At 38.7% G+C, this 21,530-nt stretch overlaps 2 protein-coding genes and 1 long non-coding RNA gene across 4 annotated transcripts; 1 reads left to right on the top strand and 2 right to left on the bottom strand.

The window, feature by feature from the left end:
• Nucleotides 1-282: 282 nt before the first annotated feature.
• LOC124408065 (von Willebrand factor D and EGF domain-containing protein-like) lies at nt 283-3,128 on the bottom strand. The gene is made up of 4 exons (XM_046884731.1): nt 2,878-3,128; nt 2,180-2,258; nt 1,223-1,665; nt 283-914 (listed from the first exon to the last, which is right to left on the bottom strand). The coding sequence occupies exons 1-4, from the start codon at nt 3,036-3,038 to the stop codon at nt 443-445; spliced, it is 1,155 nt and encodes a 384-aa protein (XP_046740687.1). The 5' UTR covers nt 3,039-3,128; the 3' UTR covers nt 283-442.
• Nucleotides 3,129-4,026: 898 nt separating this feature from the next.
• LOC124408059 (tyrosine-protein kinase receptor Tie-2-like) lies at nt 4,027-16,630 on the bottom strand. 2 transcript variants are annotated; one of them, XM_046884722.1, is made up of 10 exons: nt 16,407-16,630; nt 16,055-16,188; nt 14,794-14,920; nt 8,621-8,804; nt 6,730-6,847; nt 5,662-5,963; nt 5,413-5,583; nt 5,083-5,310; nt 4,429-4,566; nt 4,027-4,175 (listed from the first exon to the last, which is right to left on the bottom strand). In XM_046884722.1, the coding sequence occupies exons 2-10, from the start codon at nt 16,162-16,164 to the stop codon at nt 4,045-4,047; spliced, it is 1,509 nt and encodes a 502-aa protein (XP_046740678.1). In that variant the 5' UTR covers nt 16,165-16,188; nt 16,407-16,630; the 3' UTR covers nt 4,027-4,044. The 2 variants fall into 2 exon arrangements, with proteins under 2 accessions (XP_046740678.1, XP_046740677.1); XM_046884721.1 differs by having other exon boundaries at nt 5,083-5,328.
• LOC124408069 lies at nt 12,018-20,304 on the top strand. The gene is made up of 3 exons (XR_006929394.1): nt 12,018-12,028; nt 14,340-14,342; nt 20,170-20,304. It is a non-coding gene; the product is annotated as an uncharacterized LOC124408069 (long non-coding RNA).
• Nucleotides 20,305-21,530: the final 1,226 nt, after the last annotated feature.

Genomic DNA, 21,530 nt, shown 5'->3' on the forward strand with positions numbered 1-21,530 from the left:
TTTACTTCGTTCAAACTATTCTTTACATGTGGACAAACAATGTTATAGTTCTCTCCTTTTAATCTATACGTTCATTACTCGTTGGCTCTTCAGATTTAGGATACAACATATTTTTCACTTCTTTGAAAAATACTGTCAGCTCGGGCTATCTCAAAGTGCACTATACACAAGTATTGGATAGAAGTAAAGATTTATTGCTGGACAGTAGAGAAGCGTCACAGCGACTGATCTTCTTATCGCATCATGTCAGACAAGCCTCTGTAAGTATAAACACGGACAGTGTGAATGACCATGCACAGTGTCGAAGAATTTATTAAGCAAACGATACAGCTGCGGTTTCTCAACTTATACAAAATCACTCGGATCTCTCGAATTTACCAAAGACTTCGAGGAAACAATTAAATACATTACAATAAAAAAAAAATAAACCCCCTCCTCCCCCCTAATTCCGAGGCACGCAGCGCTGGCGTCCCTTGACACCACGATCCTTGATGAAGCCAGGACTACAGATGCAGAAGTTTGGTCCAGAGCAAACACCGTTAGGACATCCATTGGGGCAAAACGCGACACACCTGCTGCGGGTTGGGTCAGACGAGTCGAGGACGTAGCCTTGTTTACAAGTACAGACGTTGGCTCCGGTGCACTCTCCGTTTAGGCAAGGGTGCTGGCAGGTACCGGAGCACCTCCCCGTCGCAGGATCGAGCACGAACCCGGAATTGCATTCGCACTTGTTGTGCCCCACGCAGTAGCCGTTGGGACACCCACCATCACACTGAGCGATGCATCTCCCGCTGCTGTCCTGAGTCATTCCTGGCCTGCATGTACAGACTCCTGGAGATGTGCACTCACCGTTCAAGCAACCATCAGGACAGTGCGCGATGCAAGCCTCCGTCTCACCTGGTGGGTTCACGTACCTGAAATGATTGTAATTGGAGAACCAGGGTTGGCATCAACAGTCAAGCTGAGCTTGTTGATAAACATTTATATCAGTGCTGGACTAATCAGGTTGGTATGAGTAGGTCTGAATACTCGTGCAACCATTATCAGCCTGCTCTAATGGAAGAGAGAATGGACTGAACAGTCCAGAATGACTCTTCATGAATAAAATGGAGCAGTAATCTTCAGAACTTGGTTACTGTACTTTGTTTCCAACTTAGCATCTCTCACACGACTTTGACTTTTTAGATCCTGCATAGATACCTCAACTACTATCTTCACCTACCCCGTGTAGCAGGTGCAGACACCAGGAGCGGTGCATTCACCGTGAGGACACCCGCCCTCGCAAGTAGGAACGCATTGCTTCAGGTCCGTCAGGGTGTAGCCAGGTTTACATCGGCAGGTTCTCGGTGCAATGCAATCGCCGTTGGTGCAACCTCCGGGACAGATGGGTTTGCACTGATCCTTTCCGTCGGACATGTAGCCCAGTTGGCAAATGCATTGTTCAGGAGAAAAGCAGTAGGCGTGGGGACGACATGGTCGAGAACAGACCGGCTTGCACACCCCGTTTTCGGCTGCCCAGCCTGGATCGCAGGAGCAAATGTTTGGCCCTGTACATCGTCCACCTTCGCAGCCACGATCGCAGTAGGCAATGCAGTTATCTGATGTACCATTTCGCACGAAACCCTCGCAGCAGTCGACCAACGTCACCCAGGGCTGATTGCCCTGCTGAAAAATGGATGGTAAAATTGAATTTCATCATCATTTTCGTTGAGTCATGATAAGTGCAAGAATAGTCAAGTAATTGCGGTTGATTGTAATCGACATTTGTTTAACAGTTTGAAAAACAGGTCATTACTTGAATGTAACAGTCAAATTACATCGTTACTGAATCTAGCTTTTTTCAATTTATCTCCCAGAGATAAGTGACACGCGTCGAACTTCAAACTGTGCCTTTGTTCTCGTTAAGTAAAATGAATGATAGAATAATAGAATAAAACGATTGTTTAAAAATTCTTCTCCTCTTATCTTGCGTTGACCTGCATCAGTGGTTATCAAGACACTGGAGTAAACATTGAATTGTGAGAAAATACGAGTATACGATATTACACTAAATTATGAACTATTTCAACGATCAGAGTCTTTTGGTTTGTTTAGTTTCTCCTAGTTCTATTGGAATCACGTTTTCGATAAAAAAAAACTTGTAAGACACCAAGTCGCGTAACCATATTTCAGCTCTTACCAGAGAAGGATACCTCGGCAATGGTGACACTGGGCGACTTGTTGTGTTCGTTCCATTAAGAGCAACCCAATGACTGTACCTGCGGAAAGAATATTTTCTTGTACCCCGTGTAATTAGCACTACACAAGTACATAATACTGGATTTGACGCAATTCAGAAGCAGTATATTATCTTCAGTAAGTAGGAAAAAATGCGAGATTTTCGATGGTAACAGATCGTTAAACCATCGGCTTCCATTAAACCTTGGTTTTTTCAAAATCCTTGTACGAAGTGGAGAACTTTGGTGTCGGAGGGACTTTTTTAGCTCTTGAAAATAACGATCATATCTAAGTTCTATTTGTAGCGTGAAATTACAAGTCAGTGTTAACATGATCAATCGATCGTTTGAGTTGAGCAAAATATTACCGAGTATATTTATAAACGTCATTACGCAATGAGACTCCCTCCGCATTGCTAACGAGGATACATCGACGAATTAGTCATCGGCTGGATTAGAATGCGCGGCGATGTAACGATCATCGAAACAAGTTTCATCGTCACGTCACATCGGTATATTGTGAAACTGAAGACCGGAGTGAATTTCTCCTCTGGTTGAACCGATTTACCATTTCGAAAATCGGCATTTCGTACGTCGGAAATGTCGCTTTTCTGACATGCAAACTTCTGTTTATGTCTAATACATGTATCTATATACTTACGGCACTCTCATGTAGCAAAGTCCGGTATTATTCGACGATGACGAATTGGCAGAATTTATACCACCGATTTTCCGTCCTCCGCCGGTTTTCACACCTTGAAAAGCAAGGGCCGAGGCCACGAGCGCCAGAAAGACGAAGGCGAAAACGATCAGTCTTTGCATCTTGACTCGAGGATTGCTTGCAGCTTACTGACTGTGAGACGATGTACGCGGACTGAGAAGCAATTGGATAAACAACCGGAGGTCACTCTCAGTGATTTTAAAACATACAAACAACCGATTTTGATCGCATCACCTCGCGCCTCGCTTTGTGATCGGATTTTCCACACGCTCAACCATCCGTCACGTGATTGTAATTCTACCTCGATATAGTAACAGTTTTTGGAATTTTTGTTGTTTCAAAATGAAGATGATAAGCACGCAGCTTTCGTTACAAAAGGCTGTGGAACGAAAAAAGTTCCTCTATAGTACATTGTATGCGTGTATATATATACTTGTAGTTATACAAATGGATGTTTAAATCTAGTTAGTAAAAAACACGTTTATCAAATACCGCGAAAGAGGCTGGAAAAATGAGCTACGGTTCACATACTTGCTTCAGATAACACGATATTATCGCTAAAGGTTATCACCGTCTTCGCCAAGTGATCTTTTGCGTCGATCTTTGACCAGTTTGTTACAATCATCAGTTCTGACCCCGGTTACGAGGAACAGATTATAAGGATTACGTATACAGCCAATTACCAACAAAATTATCTGTCCCCTCAACAATTGTTGTCTTCTTTGTAACACGTGCACGAATTTGTTTATGATGTGCGCAAAAAAATGCTTGTATTAATCCGACGTGCTATCACGTTAATAATAAATAATAATGATGACCGAAAAGGTATAATCCGCACTGGTAATATCTTATTTGTAAATATATATGCAAAGTACTTTCAAGTATTTCATAATTCTTATCAAGTTAACGGTAAACATTTACATAATATTATTACTAATACTCAGATAGTTGAAGATCGAGCCTCTTACATACACCATACAGTTATCTTATTCATTAATTTCTTGTTTAAATTTCCCTCGCAGTTTACATCAAAGCTCGATGTTCCCTCGAAGTCTTTTTTGGTTTTTGGTTTCATTTTTGGCACTTTGGAGACATGAGTACAGAAAATTATGCCCCTTTTTGAACGCACAGTGGAGCGGTAAGTGGAATCTCGTCGTAAACGTGTTCCGTGTTCTGCTCCAAAGCAGTGTGACGACATGTTGACGTCGGTGGCCTGTCATAGTGGCTCTCCAAGAGATCTGAGAAACACAAATTCATCTCAAAAACATCTTTTCATTATTCAGACCAAGCGATTCGAGTATCTCAAATTTTCATTACCTTCCAACAAACTCGTTCTCAAAGGAAAAAAAAAAAAAAAAATGAGTGAAGGAATCAAACTGGTACCTCCAAAACTGTCTGACGTTGGATGATCAGATCAATTCTCGAAACGGCTTTGGGAGTACATGCGAAAATCAGATTTCAACGGGAAACGAAAATCCGAATTCGGCTCACCTCGGATGTTGCCAGAGACGCGTATGCTGATGGTTCCGGTCCGGTTGTCGTAATGTTGGTTCAGCTCGGCGGCATCGAAGGTTATCAAAGCGGTCTCAGGGTTCGTGGCGAATACTGGATTGACGAAAGTCGGCAGAGCTGCAAAGATCGACACTGAAATCCAAATTTCTTCAACTATTCAAAAATAAAATAAGGAGAGATGGGTTGTTCGAAATATTGACTTTCTAAAGTGTCACTGATTAGAATGACTACTAATCAGTGAATTTTGGATATATCAGACATTCGAAATGTTGACCTTTCCAAGCTTTGACCCTCACACGTAACTGAATTTAGGGTCTGAAGAAGAATCTTTGGAAGTAGAGGTCTCACATAGCTGAGTAGGTACTTTTCAGCTATGCGGAAGCCCGAAGAATCGTCAAAGATAAAAGGACAAGACGGGAAGTACGAGATTACAGTTAAGAGATAAAAGTGTCGGTCCGGGTCTCTGCCGGATGTAAAGAAAGAAAGAAACAACAAACAAATAAACGAAGACATTGACATTCCGAGATACTCGTGAAAAGTAAGACTTCCGAACGATCTCGGGTTTCCAGAACACGAGTAGGTGAGAAAAAATAGGTCAATTTCATGAAATGATCGTACTCTGAATCGACCTACGAGGAAGCGTCGTGTTCGTGATCTTCAGGCTCTTCACGGTGTCGCCCTTTTCCGCAGTCGAAACGTCCTTCTTATCGCTGCTGTATATCGACAGAGGGATGGACTCGAAGAGTCTGGATCTCATGTAGAACACCATGAGGGCAGCAAGGGTGGTGAGGCAGAGGGAAACGATGGACCCAACAACAATCAGCAAGGTGACGTCGTGTGGCGACTGGCTATCTTCCTGTTCTGTGGATAAAAAAATCACTGACAATTAGGGTTGATGAGTATTTCCGAATCGGCTAAAAGACCGCGCTTTCACCCTATGGATGGTCTATTCTTGACGCTTACCTTTTTGCAGGGACTTTACGTAACCGGGACGCGGTGATGGCGCCTGTTTCGCCGTTGACGACGAGTCCGAGCCGTCATCTTCGACGTTCGCATATCGGAGTCCGACTTCCGGTCTCGCCTCGGTGTAATATGGCAAGGGAAACGAAACTTCGGAAACTGTGATGACGTTTTCTGGAAGAAAATCACCTTTCCTAAGACCGTTTTTTGGCAAGATCGTACGCGAAAGAGAAAAAAAGACCGGAAACGTACCTTCGGCGTGCTCTGTAGTCCTGGAAATCCTTGTCACGATGGTGGCTTCCGTTTTCGAAACCTCGCTGGCGTCCCCGGAAACTGGCGACGTCGAAGTGGCCGTCTGGACAAGACCGGAAACCTGTATCGCTCGGAAGAGATCTCCATGGGTCCAATTTTGCGGAAGGACTGTCTGCGGTGTTTCGCTTTTAGGAAATCGACAATTTCCCGTTTCCGGATCGCATGACGGGTACTTTTCGACGCAGTTGCAAACCGATTTGCAACGGAATCCCCATCGGCCTTCAGGACAGGCAAGTTTACACCTATGGAAAACGAATGCAAACGATTTTATAGTAATCGAAACTCGAATTTATTTGTTTCACAATTTTTCCTGCGTGAAATCGATGGTCTTTCGTAAAATTCCGGATGTTATAAATAAAGGATAACTGTTTTTCTGGACAGAGTAACCGGCTTGTGCAGAAATATGGTGTTAAACGAAAAGAGAAACTAATTTTTTATACATTTCAGGATCTAACTACAAATAAGAATTGTTTTGACACGTAGCTTCTGGATGTAAAATTAGTCTGTTTTCCTGTTTTCTTTTTGATTTACTAAACGAGTAACTACTATGTATATAAATTTGTATAAATAAAATTGTCAAAATTAATTATTGTTTCAAAGATCATTCATGCACCTGCTTATTTATCCGCAAAATTAAAATACGCCGTTTCTATGTTATATACACAAACATCTATTTTCAAATTTAATTCAACAATTTACTATTGTTTGTATTTATCTTCTTTTATTTATATTTCTTATCTTTCTACGTTGTTACCCAGTCAGGTTCCAAATTTCGTTTATGAAAATAAAGTGGATAGTTTTTAACTGATTTCGTTAAGGCGTTGTACCACGTTTTCGTTATGTGTCATTCAGTTTTAGAGATAATATTACGAAACTTTGTTTAATAAATAAAATAAAAAAACTTAGATGGGAAGACTTTATTTGAAAATGGAATACGAGACTGACTCTCACTGAATAGAATGACTTTCACCGAAACTCCTGCTCACCCTTAGTAGCAAACCGACTCACCCAGGTCCTTGCCATCCTGCGGGACACTCGCAGATCCCACTAACTGGATTACAGGATTCTCCCGACGCGCAGTCGCACTGTTGCATGCACTGCTTGCCCCAAGATCCTGGTGGACATTCTGAAAATCGTTTAATTTTAGCCTCATCAAATCTTTCACGTTTTCATTCTAAGACCTACAATTTAAATCATATTGATAGATTTTCAATGGTATCAATCAGTCGAAAAAGAATTTGTTTATTTGCAAAATTGACGAATTTTCAATCAATGTTATCTTGCGACTGAAAAGTCGTATCAACAAAATCAAGCCATTCAACGAATTCGTCTTGAATAATAATTTGCGAAAAAATGAGTGCTCGAATTTTGGCGAAATCATTTGCAAACCAAAATTCTATCAAAAACGTAACTTGTAAAAATATTCAAACTTTTTTCTTCAAATTCAGTGAAGATATTGATCCTAATTGAAAAAAAAAAAAAAAAAAAAAAATAGTCCTCAAAAACCGTATTTTTATAAGATTTCGCAAAGTGACGCAATTTATGTCGGTAAATTGTAACGATGCGACGAATTCCCGAGCGTTCAAATATCGCAAAAGGCTCGGTTCCCGTGAATCGAACATTCCACACATTGCGAATCAAGACACGTACAGAATGGCGACAAGGTGAGGTTCAGCTACCAAGGATTTCCTCGGAGTCCGCATGCATGCATTTCGCGTGCAAATCTGATCAGCGATTGCGCGGTTGTAAAAGGGGCTTAAACCAGTTTACGATACTCTCGTTTACGGCTCGTTTTATACGGCCAGTAATTGTTGGGTGAAAAATTGTGGCCGCTTGTCGAGTCCGGAAGTCAGGATGAAAGTTGTATGTACCACGCCCGGTTTGTGATTCAACGCAGGCACTTACACACGTTCAATACACGTCGGAGTCTACGTTGTTCGAGAAACAGACCAGCACGCCTCGTATGAATTATCGAGACGTGTAGGCGTTGGTCTGCAGGCTGGAAACATCTCGTCGGACTTAATTCTCAATTGTACTATATACCAGAAATTTTAAACAACTTTTAAAGATTTTCAAGCAGCAAGCTTTTCTCGAAATACTATTTTCGCGTAAAGTCTGCGTGTTTTAATTTGGTGATTTTTGACTGAATCTCGACGAGAGAGAAAGAAAGATTAAAATTAAAAAAAAAATAGGCAAATTTTTTTAGCCTACAATAGTCAAGAGGAGACAAAACACGCAGGGAATTCTGGGCGGTGTTTTAACGCGATTAATCCACAATATGAATGCTCTCGTCAGTCTGGACATCGAAGATTAAGCAAAGAGTGAAAGCCAAAAATTGGGGCTCTGACGTCACGCTTTTGGCATTGGCATTAGCGTGAACTCGTATTTCTCGCTTTCAAATTCAAGATCTCATCGCCCAATAAGTGGTCCAGAAAAAGTGTTCTACAGCATAAGAATGACAAAAAATAATCCATCATTTTTCAAACTCGATTGTTTTATCTCAGAATCAGAAATTTTTTTTATTTATTTTTTATTTACTTCCATGAACGACGTAATGCAATATGAATTTATGTGATTAAAGTGTCAATTATTATCACTGTCCTACTTACTAAGTACCTATTATCGCCTGCAATTGAAAAATATTTCCAACGAATCTACAAATTATCAAAAAACTTTTTTCGCAAATAAGAATACGTACTGAAATTAACGAAATTTTGGTTCAAAATGCACCGTTTAAAAAAAAATACGACACAATCGATGAATCGATTAATTTTTCGCGATTCAATCAAGTCTTGTTGGGCTATTTTTTGGACTTGATTTTTGACGCAGGGGAAACGAAATTCTGTCAATTGAATCGATCGATTTGTCTAATTGTAAATCTGCGAAGCAATATACTCACGATGAGCGCAGCTGTCGCCTTGATAGCCGGATTCGCACTGGCAAAAATTTGGTGCCAGGCAGATTCCGTTTTCGCAAGATTTGCAGAAGGGAATGCATTTCGGTTCGGTCTCAGCCTCGCCATGCACCTCCTGGATTACGTATCCCTCGCAGCATTCTGATATCGTTCTCTGCTCGACGGTGGTCTAAAAACAAGAAAAAGAAAAACGAACGTTAAGAAGCAGTAGAAGATATTTGAGAGTGCAAAGTGTGGTTAAGATATGGGATTTTTCTTTGGTTAAATTTTTCTCCTCATCGTACGTATATTTATTTCAATTACATAAGGTGTAAAGGTTATTATATATATATATATATATATATATATATATATATATATATACTAGGGTGGCGCAAAAAAACCGACAATTTTCCTTTTTTTTTTGAGTCTCGTGTGACAAGATGTTAGTTTTTGATGTTTCAAGAGCCCACTCCAAAGGGAAGTTCAAAAAAAAAATTTTTAAGAGGTCGCTCCACATTTTTTAAAACGTCAAAAATCGTCAAAAATCGATTTTTTTTTTTTAAATTTTTTCTCGTTACGGTATAATTTTATAGACAAAAAAAAAAATAAGTTTCCGAAATTTTCAGTGCAAAATTTGAATTTTGAAAGGTCGCTCATAATTTTTTTTCAATTTTTTGGTGCATTTCTTTAGATCTTTTCGAGTGACCTTTTAATATTCATGTTAAAATTTCATAAATTTTTCTTCTTCAATTTAGTAAGAAAGAATCGATAACAATACACCATGACATGAATTAAAAATCAAACATAATACTAAAAATACAATTTTTTTAATTTAATTTTTTGACGATTTTTGACATTTTTTAAAATTTGGAGCGAGCTCTAGAATTTTTTTTTTTTTGAACTGTCCTTCGGAGTGGGCTCTTAAAACATGAAAAACTAACATTTTGTCACACGAGACTCAAGAAAAAAAAAAAAAAAATTTCGGTTTTTTTGCGCCACCCTAATACATACGTTCTTTAGCACCATATAATAAAAATTGTAAAACCTTTTATTTATTACAAAGTTCCTCGAATCGCCCGAAGAAAGATGGATATCGAGGATTGCTTGGTGTTTATATATATAATACGTGCCCTGGAAATGATGTTGCGTAACAAAAACGATGTACAAAAGTGACTTTTGAGAGTGATCTTGTAACGCAGTAACTCTTCACTGTTCGAGCAGCTCGATCGTTACTTTTATTACTCCATTATTGTTATTATCGGCGTTGTATCACCGTTACGTAAATCGTATATAGTGTCCGGATTAAATCATTCACCTGTTCCACAAAGTCGCTAGGCTCACGTTATACTTTTTATTTTTCTTCCGATCATTTTCTCTTCCCATTAGAATCTGACTCGGTTTAATTCAATGTGCCGATTTCTAACACCTCGGTGTTTTTTTTTTTTTTTTTTTTTTTCTTTATTTTAATATGCTGATTTCCGCACTACACGTGATAAAATTCTAACACGTCACCTTGTCACCAAGCATCTCATTAATCATCGTCAAATGATTACAGACTCGGAGAGCGTAAAGAAAGAAACAATGAAGTGGAAAAAAAGAAAAAAAAAAAAAAATGAAAGAGTGAAACCGAAGGAAGAAAGTATGAATAAAAAAATAAATAAAAATCTGCTGGTCGCAGAATCGAGTTCATACTTCAAAATGAAACCACGTCGATCGCTCCTTCATCCGATTTGACTGTACAAACGTCAACGTAGGAGGCCTAGAGCGACAGGCTCGTTGTTAGAAAAAACATCAGCATACGAAGGGGACGCAAAAAAGTAAGAATCTGGACCGTTTTATCTCACATGTTGCATTTAAATGCAGCTGACGTTATGCAAATGCAGCTTTTAGTGCCAACTGCGCTAATAGAAAATATCGCTAATTGATAGCACTACGGCTACTAGAATAAATTATAGAAATCGTGTTTTAGCTGTGTCTTTTTGCCAGCCGCTGTCAACTTGCGAAATTCGGCTCATTTACATACCCATTCAAGAGAAAACTCGAACGGCACCGAGCTAATCGAAATATGGAAAATGACTGAAAAATTTAACCCGCAGTAAATTTTTTTGCAATATATTTTTTAATCGCGAATCGGGGCCAGGGTTAAACTGTTCCGAATAATCGACAGGCGAACCTGTTCGAATCGAGAAGTTTAATGCAAAGGCGATGAATCATCGGAGCGAATGCAAAGATGCGCCCGTTTTTCTCGTTCGCGGTTTGTGAATATGGTTGAAGTCCGAAACCTGTAAATTAACCTCGGCAATAAATTAAGCAATTATCTTCCCATTAACACCGTGGCGCTTAAAAAACTCGACAAACGAAAAGTTGAACCGCATAATAAACTCCTGTGTAATATAATAAGTGTTTAATAAATTTTACATAATGGTGAATTTTTACTACGGTCATATTAATAAAGGATTAAATTTCGATGCCATAATTGTTTTCACACATACGTAATAGGAATTTTAACCTAGGCGAGATATTTTATATCGACGATCTTGGGAATTCGGCGCTTTAGAGATACGTTCACACATTCGACGAATTGGAAAAGTAGGTGTAGTAAAAAAAAAATCGCACGTAATACTATCAGCCGGATTTTGCAACTTGTTACTCCGAGGAAGAAGCTAGCTTAATTAATGCTTAATTGGCATGAAGAAAGAGTCTGAAATTAGTGGTTAGAATATAGTATATACCTACAATAAAGGAGGGAATTTGAAACGTATAAATAAATAGTCGATTCCTTATTTTCAGGCTTTATAAAATTGCATGTGTGTGTTTTATTTTTGTCTATTATCTAACCATTTCAATAGCCAATTAAATCCGAAGACTCAAGTATGTATTTATAACGTGAGATTAGCAATTAGGGATGAACCTGCGGATGATGATGTTGAGTTGTTAAAATGTTCAATCATAGACTGATCGACATTCCGGCGATGGTCGAAATTAAATCCTCTTAATACTGCACCGTGGGATCGACACTTTATACCGGCTACATCGACTTTCACCGGATTGCAACCGATACGCGATACGCGGACAGCTTCTTTCCGGCCGATCTCTGCAATTTATATACTACATACGTATGTATATATAATTCATCCCGGGATGAAAGTGAACGCAATGCGTGTCTGGTGTGGCAGGCATACATACGTATAGATATATATATATATATACCTACGTGCCTGCCTTATATACGACTATCTAACGAGATTTAGCACAACGATTATAATCATCGTCCCCTATTAACGCTGCAACGTGCTGGGTGGGATTATTCGCTAACAACTGCAACGAATTGCACAACTTTGGATATGCGCGGTGTAAAACCTGGGCGAAAATTGAATCTAAGGATTTTTCGACAGCTTTTGAAAACTTGATGTTTCGACTTGGTCAGCTTAATAATCGAAAAATTATCAATTCTAGAATAAAATGTAACGGATTTGTTAGTCGAATTAGTAAAAGAGTATCCGATTTTTTAAGTCGGCTGAACGATCTATTCAATTTTTTTTCATTTTTGGAAAACGATGACGATGATTCTTTTTAATTTTATTAATAACCCTTTTTTGAATATTTATAAAAGTTTGGAATATAGTTTTCTGCAGTTTACCAATAGATTTTCAAGAATTGTTATTGTTGGAAAATGACTGAAAAATATTGTGAAAATTGAAGGAATAATTCATGTCGGAGAAAGATAATTAACCTTTTACTCATATACATTTTTTACAGAAATTCTAAGTTTTTGGGGTTGCTAATTACGAGTCTGAAATCAGATTTCGAAAATTCAGTACAACGAATCCAATCAGCGATACGGAAAACTTCTGCATATATTTTTTTGACCGTATTCAATGAAATTCGAAATTTTCGTCCGCAATATTGGATCCGGGATCTTGAATTTTTGAAATCTGATTTCAGGTTCGTAATCAGTGAGCCCAAAAATTACAGAATAATTTATAATAATTTACTCACAACGCGTCAAGTTTTCCGCCTCCGATGTATGCAAACTACAACAAGTACCGAACGTTAATCGATCTTACTGTCAGTTACGTCCTGGTGCAAATAGCAGCTATTTCTGCATTACGAAATTCAGTGTTTACACAGCGAGAGGCGTAAACCATGCAGCGTATAGTGCAGGGTAGACTTTATACCTTTACGCCACATGCGATGAAACTTTCTTTAGCGAGAACTACGCCGTAAGACCATTTGATTTGCACGAGTGTGTGAAATTTTTACGAGCAAATGAGTTTTTATATGATGAAGTAGAATTTTCAGCCACGGTGGAAGAAATCGCCAGCACTATTAATACGTAGCAATTTCGAAAAATCCTTTGAGCAATCTTTCTCGATTTATTATCATCACGTGGAATTGGATTCCAGAACAAACCTTCTCCCATTTTGCTTCGGCAATTATTCCGGAGTTTATGGAGTTTATGGAGTTTATAGAGTTTATACGGCGCGTCTCGAATTCCACAGTGTTCTTCCGCCTCGAACCATACACACGCTTCAAAGCTTTTTTAAAGTTACATCAAACGCATTATGCGGATAATTGTTGCGTGCATATAAACGAGGAAATTCTATCCACCGTTGAAATTCGATCACGTAACAAAACCGCACGATGTAAAGTATAGAAAGAACGCTCTTGTTTTGCGATTTAAAAATCCATTTGAACTCGGAAAAATCGGTTCAATCCAAAGTGACTGAATTAAATCACGTCGTTCCGTGATTCAAAACATCAATTTTCACCGCGTTCACCAAACTTGCTCGAGGCGTGACGCAAGGACACTTCTAGACCGGTTTTCGCGTTTTCTATTTTTTCCGCAGCGTTATTCGTTGCGAAATTGGTGTCAGCCTTGAGGCTTGAGGAACGTCCGGTCGATCTGTGTTTCGATAAGACCTGGACTCGCGGTTTTGCAATTTTTAGAGAAGCGTAATACAGCACATAGCGCAGAAAACTGACCGCGATGATTCAGCTTGATCCTTTATTTAAACGTTATCGTACATATCTTCAGATATCAAAGTCCATTTTATACACAATTCTGAACAAAAATACTCCAACAAATTTTTACTTGATGCAGAAATAAAGAAATGGCACAAAAACTACAAATTTACTGTAACGATTTCGTAGTTTTCGTGCCATTTCTTCATTGTTGAAGCAAAAGAATGAAAATCAATTACAGTTCTTTGTTCAGAATTGTTTATAAAATGGTACTGTCAGCCCTTTTTGCGTTAAAAACACGTGGACTTCGTCGAACGTCGAAATCGACCAGGAAACCCCTTCAAACTATTTTAAAATCAGACAAAAGCAGTCATATGAATCCAGGAAAAAACTTTTCTTCGGTGGAAAAATTTCATACAATCTCTAAATCTGAATACCAATAAAGTGAATCAGAAATGCCAATTTTCCGGGCTGTTTAATAAACGGGAAGTCGAGGTGCAACAACCTCGTAAAAGGGAGACTCAAGTTACTTTGTACTCAATAACAAGCGTCGTACGCGTGTATAAATAGACGAACTAGGTGCAGACCAGTTGGCTATAACGAAGGGAGACCGGATGTGCAGCGGCGGTTCGCGATCTTTGAAAACGTTCCAAGTCTTTGCGAGTCGTTGTTTAGACGCTTGAAGCATAAGCGAGCTACTTAAGAGTGAAACAGGAGTTCGCCAATCGCCTCGATCTCTAATCGCCGTATATATCAGACGGTATTTGGTTCACGGCTATAGCAGAAAGAGAGAGAGAGAGAGAGAGAGAGAAAAAAAATAACGTATTATAAAAACGGAGAGGCGTAATTTAGAAATGTACATCCGTTCTCGTTTGGTGATTTGGTAATATTTTCGTTACAGTTATCAAGGCCAAGCTTTGCTGACCGTGTCTGCAAGGTGGAGTGGTGATCGAATGACTTTTATCTCATAATTTTATGTAAAAGTTTCCGATTTACAAGTGAATATCCGATCGATGCAAATTTTGAACACCTGCCGTGTTACATCGATGGTGGATCTTTTATCGCGGTGATTATGTTAATCGAATCGATGATTTTATCGATGTTAACTGCAGAAAACGATCGACACCTGATTCATATCTCTGCAGCAATTCACTGTCAAACGTGACATGATCGATCCCTTTTTTTTTAGGTGTTCTAGTCAATCGACTTACCTTGATTCGATATCGCTCTCTTATTTCAATCCGAGTCTTCTCACACCTTGGAGGAACTTGGAAACACCACGTGTAGGTCTGTACTTTGACTGGATCCGTGTAGGTTTCTTTAGCAGTGAGGGTGTAGCTGAAACGTAAAAATTTTAGATCATTACCGCAAGCTTGAAAAAGAGACTCGTTCCGATTGTTAAGCAGTTCTGAAATCGAGTAAATCAAGGCTGTGAAATTGGTTCACCTGTGGTGGCAGCCATTTTAAAATAATTGAAACCGCTTTCTGTCGAGTAATGATAAATTTCTACACCATCATATGATTTGCAGCAAACGATGTATATGTATGTATAGTGCTAAATGAGTAGCTTCAGCCACTCGTGACTTATTATTATCATTCGGCATAAGACCGGTTGGAAAATGATCTCGAGTAGCTAACGACAAGTAGATTAGCCAGCGAGGCATACCTTTGCATTCCACATTGCATAATTCCCGGATAGGTATTAAACAGCACTCTCCAATGGTCGCTTTTGACATGATCAAATCACCGGGAACGGTGTTCATTAGTCTGCATAATGGAGCTTGCGCAGCTCCTTTGAGGATGTATTGAATATACATTCTTAATGTTGGACAATTTATGATAAAATAAAAATTTGAAACGATCAACCTCAAGAAAGATGATAAGAAAATTTAATTTGCATAATAATAATGTCTAAAAGTTATCAATAAATTGTTTAGACAAAATATGGTAAAAGAAAATTTTCAGAGAACGTTTTTTCAATACGTTGATTTTTCTGAATACACATGAATTTTTGAAGAATTTTCTCATACTTTTCAAATTCCTGTTTTCGATCATTTGTAAAGACTGTATTTACGAAATTATTCGATAAACGTATCCAAAATTCAAGATTTTTCTCCATATAAAAAAAAAATTTAATTTTCAAAAACGGAAATTTCAAAATTACGATATAATTCTTTAAAAATTCATGGGTATTGAAAAAAATTAAGGAACTCATTACAGATAACAAAAAACAAAGAAAAACATTCCCCGAAAATTTCTCAAACAATTTATTGATAATTTTTGAGAAATATTATTATTCAAATTTAATTTTCTTATCGTCTTTATTGTGCTTAATTTTTTTCACATTCTTATCTCTTCGCAAAGTATTCAATATTGTCCACCAGACTCACTTTTGGTTGGGGATGCATATCGATTACAATATCTGGGATTCGTTGAACCCGATCGTGAAAACTAATTGACTCATAAACTCACTTTTCAACTCTGTTGCAGACGTGTTCACCGGACAAGGAATTCGCCAACGGCAAGGCTGCCGAGACTGCGAGGATGACCCGAAGACTGTCCAGAATCCCACAACCGAGCATCTTGAAAAGGTAACCAAAAAGCACCTGCAGCAGTGGGTAATCGGATCATCGATCAATTTATTGCTTATCGATTTCGCGATTCAACTTCACTAAGGATGCCGACGCGAAGCTTTAGACTGACTCAAATTCTAAACTTGGAAGTCGAACCGAGCGGTCACCGGTAATCGGATCGCATCGATGGGTGGAAAGAGAAACAGGAAACTGGTCGCGATGAAAATAATAATAACAATTGTACTTCACACCTCGATAACGATGTTATCCTTTCAGCTACGACGGTTTGAGACGAGCTTTGATTGCGCGTGTCACTGGCCGAAGTGCAATCGACGTGCATCAAGTGTACAGTATCGGATTTCGAAGCTAATCACTGCGGACAGCCAACACCGGATGGGTCGTGTGACCGGGTCCCGTCGCCATATCTTCGTCTATCAGCCACGGGCAGAACTGTCAACAGAGACGATCCGGCGAGGATTCACCTTCTGAAACAAATCGCAAGTCGTCTCAGGTGTAATGGAACGATTTGTTGTGATATCCTATAGTTATGTTATTCTGTCTCAGATTTTGGTTCAGTAAAAACCATTTTGATCGTTTAAACATATTGTTGAAAAAAAATCTGAGATGAGGTTTCCTTTAACCAAATTCTGAGATAGGCTGTTGGTGCTTGAATAGGATAGTTACAGTTTAGTTTTTATCATGAAATTTGAAAATATAGTTCTGGATACAAAATTGAATCTAGTTTTATAATTGTTCAACAATCAAAAAATGGTATTTTTTTTGGGGCAAATAAAATCTGTAAACTACAAACTATTAATTCCAATAAAATTCAAATCGTTTTATTGTAACGATGCACGGTTTATTGGAATCGCATTTTTCTACATTTGAAATTAATATTACAGGTGTCGTATAACCAGAAATTCATTTTCGAACAGAGGATTGTAACCGGCTTAAGATGCAGATCCTGAGAAGTGGTATATACCGAACTTGACATTCGATTGAAAGACTGAATGTTAAAAATTATTGGACTGGGTCTGTTTCGTCTTTTTCTTATTTATATCTTCGCAATATTTTGGTTTCGAGAAACGATAGTTGGAGAAATTCCTTTCGCTTGGTCAATTGCGGCATATATGGACAAGAAAGAAAAAGAGATAAAATCTGTATTACGAGCATCTTTTAAGCGTCATGAAATTTTTTGAGACGGTACTTATAGCGAGTGCGGAATTGCGTAACATCCTCGAAAGATTGCTTTGACTAAATTCATAGTGATTAATTTTCGGTGCTAATTTCATATATTGCAGGTGAACATGCAGGTTACGAGATCGCGTGGTAATGTATAAATGAAATATTCCAATCTCGTATGCAGGAAAGATTTGCAAGATGAAGTCACGTGGACGTTATTAACGGCGCGGAACGAAATTGTAAAAATGATATTATATACCTGCTCGCGAGTCTGAAATAAAATGGCTAATTAATACCTCCTTTCAGAACCGAGCCAAGAATATGACGATAAAAATGAGAGTAATGAACCGAGTTGGTCAGTTCTACGAATCACGACTGTGTCTAATTAAGCAATCACTTTATCACCTCGCGACACGTTTCATTGCATATTACGTGTGAAATAAACAATTAAATGAATCCTTGTGTAAATAATATTAATTTTATAATTGAGTTGTAAAGCAATCGAAATTGTGAATAAAAAACGTTCATTGCTTCATCTCACGTTTAACTTTTTCTTCTCGAAATTCTATCTACTTACGACAATTGATTGCAAAAGGTTTGGATAACTTTTCCAAATCATTGCCATTTTCGAATGATGTTTAATCGATTGCAGAGAAACGATATCAAACGAGTGCTTTACGATTTCAACAATTCCACAGCCTCTCGGAATTTCATCTCCAATTTCACTCAACTCACCAAACTGCTTTCGTTTCAACTACACGGTCAGATACCGTGGCAAATTCGTTGATCGAGTTGCATCCCACGTTCGATTTTACCGCACCCGCCACGACGTGGGAAAGCTGAATATCTCCTTTTAATTTATTACCATTCCCACATTTTTCGCTGCCGATAATTACTGCTCTTACTAAGCTCCGGCGACTAAGTAATTAGCAAGATTAGCTCGCCCTGTAGTACACGTATTAAATACAGTCCGCACCTCGTAATCACAGTCTTGGATTATACGTGTAAACTGTACATGCACTTGATCCAAGATCTCTAAGAACCGTCATGCAACCCACGATCCAGGATCGTTCGGATCTATGGAGGAGAGTTCAGGCACGACACTTGAGTGGCACATGGGATTTCGTTCAAATTGTGTCTGTTTTCTTTCCTCTCCCCCCTCCTCCTCTTTCAGGCATGTATCACTGGATGATACGAAAAGCAAATGTCTAAGTGTTTTTTTTTTTTTTTTTTTTTTTTTCTTTTCTTCAATTACTTTTTATTTCGTGCAACGCAGACGTTTTAATATTGCGCGCAAGACGTACAAGCTGCCCGGTTTTTATTTCACGTAATGTAATGCGCTGCGTGTTATCATCATTATAAAAGTGATCGTGAGAATAGACCGAATGATGCTGAGGACAACGATTGTTGTGCAACATGTTTGTATAATAAACGTTGGTAAAATATAACGGCTTTGTTTTGATTGGGTTTAATTACTCAGGATCAGACAGATGTGTCCAATTGAATTTCTGACACATATTTTATTCGTCTAGTTTCCACTTTTATGTTTTTAATTTAAAACAGTGTTGGAATTTAGAGAAAGATAAGATTGAAATTGGCAAAAAAAATAAAAAATAAGAGGAAAAACAAAGAAAAATTAAACAAATGTAATCACACACTTGTCAAGTAAATCATCCGCTTGAGCTGCATTAATAATAATAATCCTTACAACGATTTAACAAATTACTCGCTCGTTAAGATCTTCAGCGTGTAATGCAAATTTTTCGCTCTTAGAACAAACTGAGTTATGAAGAAATTTAACGTCCGTTCACCGTTGTTGCAGATTCTTTCAACCAGGGCAAGGCTGGAGATTAAAATCGGATCAAACACTGTGTATTTGTGCTTCCGCAGTACCTGCCAAAAAAGTTTGGCAATGAAATTGAATAACGATTAGAATTTCACGACCCAAAAAATGATTATAATTGATGCAGTGATCTACTGCTTATTTCGAGTTAACGAGCGCGATTTTACGTAACCTGACAATTCACAACCATCATCATCGTTATCATCATGATTTCTGTTATAATTTTCAACGGATACGATTAAATTCTTTTTACAGAATAAATAATAAATCGTAATTTCGCTTCATTCAATTTTCGGAAGAACAAAAAAGCAAACGAGTCAGTTTCGACTGAACGATGAATGAAAACAGCATAGATACGCCTAGATTTATCTAACAAGAGTAACTAGCTGTCAGTTGATGTGGTAATCTGTTCATTGCGCACTTGTAATGATAAATAACACGTTACACATTGCGCACCTGTATATAATATAATATTAATATCTCTCGTAATCGTGCAGCACGATCGTGCGTAGTTTCGTAAATTCAATTTATCAAGAACTTAATAACGACGAGAAATTAATCACCATACTATATATCAATTCGTTGTAACATCGGTAATATCATCGACTGGCTGTACGTGTATGTACACACATGTATCATCCTAACACATATCTAAGCTTGTTAGAGTCAAACTTCGCGCCAACGATACGTTATTGAATAATTTATACCCGTAAGACACGCAAGTTTAACGCTTCTTCCAGAAGCTCAAACAGTCGCAAACTATAAGTTAACGTTCGAAAGTTTGGTAAAAATTTTAAGGACAAAACGAAATAATCTTTATCTCTTATCTCAATAAAAAACGAGCTTTTCCTTAAGTAAAATTTTCTTCACAATAATTAGAGAAGTAAAAAAAAAAGAAGAACCAGCACCTACTTACTTTGATTTAAAAGCTTCCCTTATCGGCGAAAGTTCAGTCAACTTCGGACGATCCTTGCTCCCTGAATCGTAAGTCGAGGGGTTGATTTCGTCCGGTTATCCGTTTAAGGGGCACCTTTTCCAAAGCACAAAACGCAGCTTCCGTTCTACGGACGGGATCACAACGTCAGAAAAGCACGACACAGACGCAACTACGAACTGCGACATGCGGTTGGTTTGAAACGTCGGAAGGCACTCGAGGCACAATGAACTCGACGATGAACCGACCCTCCGACCCTCCGGCTTCACTCTTCTAGCACTAAACTGCGGCACCATGGAGAAGCTCGACAATACGTGATGACGGATCCAGCGGGGGCGACTCGTCTCGACTCCATCTTTCTCTTCTCTCTTTCTCTCTTTCTCTCTCGTTGAGGCATCGTTACGTCGTCGAATGAAGAGGCCCAACAACCGTCGACGTATTGGTTGAACAGTTCGGCAGTAACTGATTCTACAAGAAACAGCGTTTCCACGATGGGGTCGAGGGTCCAATCGACCTCTCGCTACTGTTGCGTGAACATTTTAACCATCGATGATTTACCATCCATGTTGCATCCTGATTGCCACGAGCAAACGTCCTCCTCTAGCTCCATGACCACAATTGTCTTCCACAAGACCGAACCAACGGCATAACACGAGTTGCGCAACGTGATTTGAACTCACTGATCGACCTTTGACCTCCTTCTCCTCATACCTTGTCTTATTAATGCACCTCGTGAGCACTTTTACTTTCTCCGTACCTTGTAGTACGTCTTTTCTGCAGAGTTTCTGTCATTGTTCACCCGCGACTTGTGCTGAACTTCGTAATGTGAATTACCAGCACTCCTTGTTGCTGGTCTATGATTATACGTTCACCGTAACCCGTGGTACACGACAATGACAACAAATGTCAAGGTTATTAGCTTCGCTGGTTAGTCGAGGCTTGGGAAATTAGATAATCTGGCTAAATCGAACTGGCACATCGAAATGCCAGTCGATCGTAATTGCTTGTAACAGGTTAGCGTACTGGAAGGAGGAATGGTGGATACCATGGACTGAAAAACGGTTACAGAAGCCATAATGTAGGAACATTAAACGTGCTCCAACGTCAACGTTAGATCTCGTCAAAATTGACGTCAGGAAGACTTACTCTTTAATACTGTTTCCAATCCATTATGTCTACCCAACAACACGATTAGTTCAGGTGAGTCAACAACCGGTCACGACAATTCGAGAAGCGAGACTATAAATCACTTCACAACCGTTTCTGAAGTCAGTTATTCTGAATAATGCTTTTACTGTATAGTAAAATTGTCAAACGATCAAATGTGACTGATCGTGACTATAAATATCGATACGACCCAGAATAGAAGGGAACACCTCAGATCGTATCGTGGATAAGCGAATTCGAAAGTGGTTG

This window comes from Diprion similis, chromosome 7 (assembly GCF_021155765.1).
Source record: "Diprion similis isolate iyDipSimi1 chromosome 7, iyDipSimi1.1, whole genome shotgun sequence".
In the NCBI taxonomy this organism is placed as follows: domain Eukaryota; kingdom Metazoa; phylum Arthropoda; class Insecta; order Hymenoptera; family Diprionidae; genus Diprion; species Diprion similis.

Excerpts from the sequence above, each read along its gene's own strand:
- LOC124408059 (XM_046884721.1), bottom strand. The coding sequence starts at position 16,164 with ATGCTCGGTTGTGGGATTCTGGACAGTCTTCGGGTCATCCTCGCAGTC. Across the intron at positions 5,584-5,661 it reads GACTACAGAGCACGCCGAAG|AAAACGTCATCACAGTTTCC; the intron begins GTACGTTTCCGG and ends ATTTTCTTCCAG. Across the intron at positions 4,567-5,082 it reads CACGAACACGACGCTTCCTC|CTCTGCCGACTTTCGTCAAT; the intron begins GTAGGTCGATTC and ends CGATCTTTGCAG.
- LOC124408065 (XM_046884731.1), bottom strand. The coding sequence starts at position 3,038 with ATGCAAAGACTGATCGTTTTCGCCTTCGTCTTTCTGGCGCTCGTGGCC. Across the intron at positions 2,259-2,877 it reads CTTTGCTACATGAGAGTGCC|GTACAGTCATTGGGTTGCTC; the intron begins GTAAGTATATAG and ends TTCTTTCCGCAG. Across the intron at positions 1,666-2,179 it reads TGCCGAGGTATCCTTCTCTG|CAGGGCAATCAGCCCTGGGT; the intron begins GTAAGAGCTGAA and ends TCCATTTTTCAG.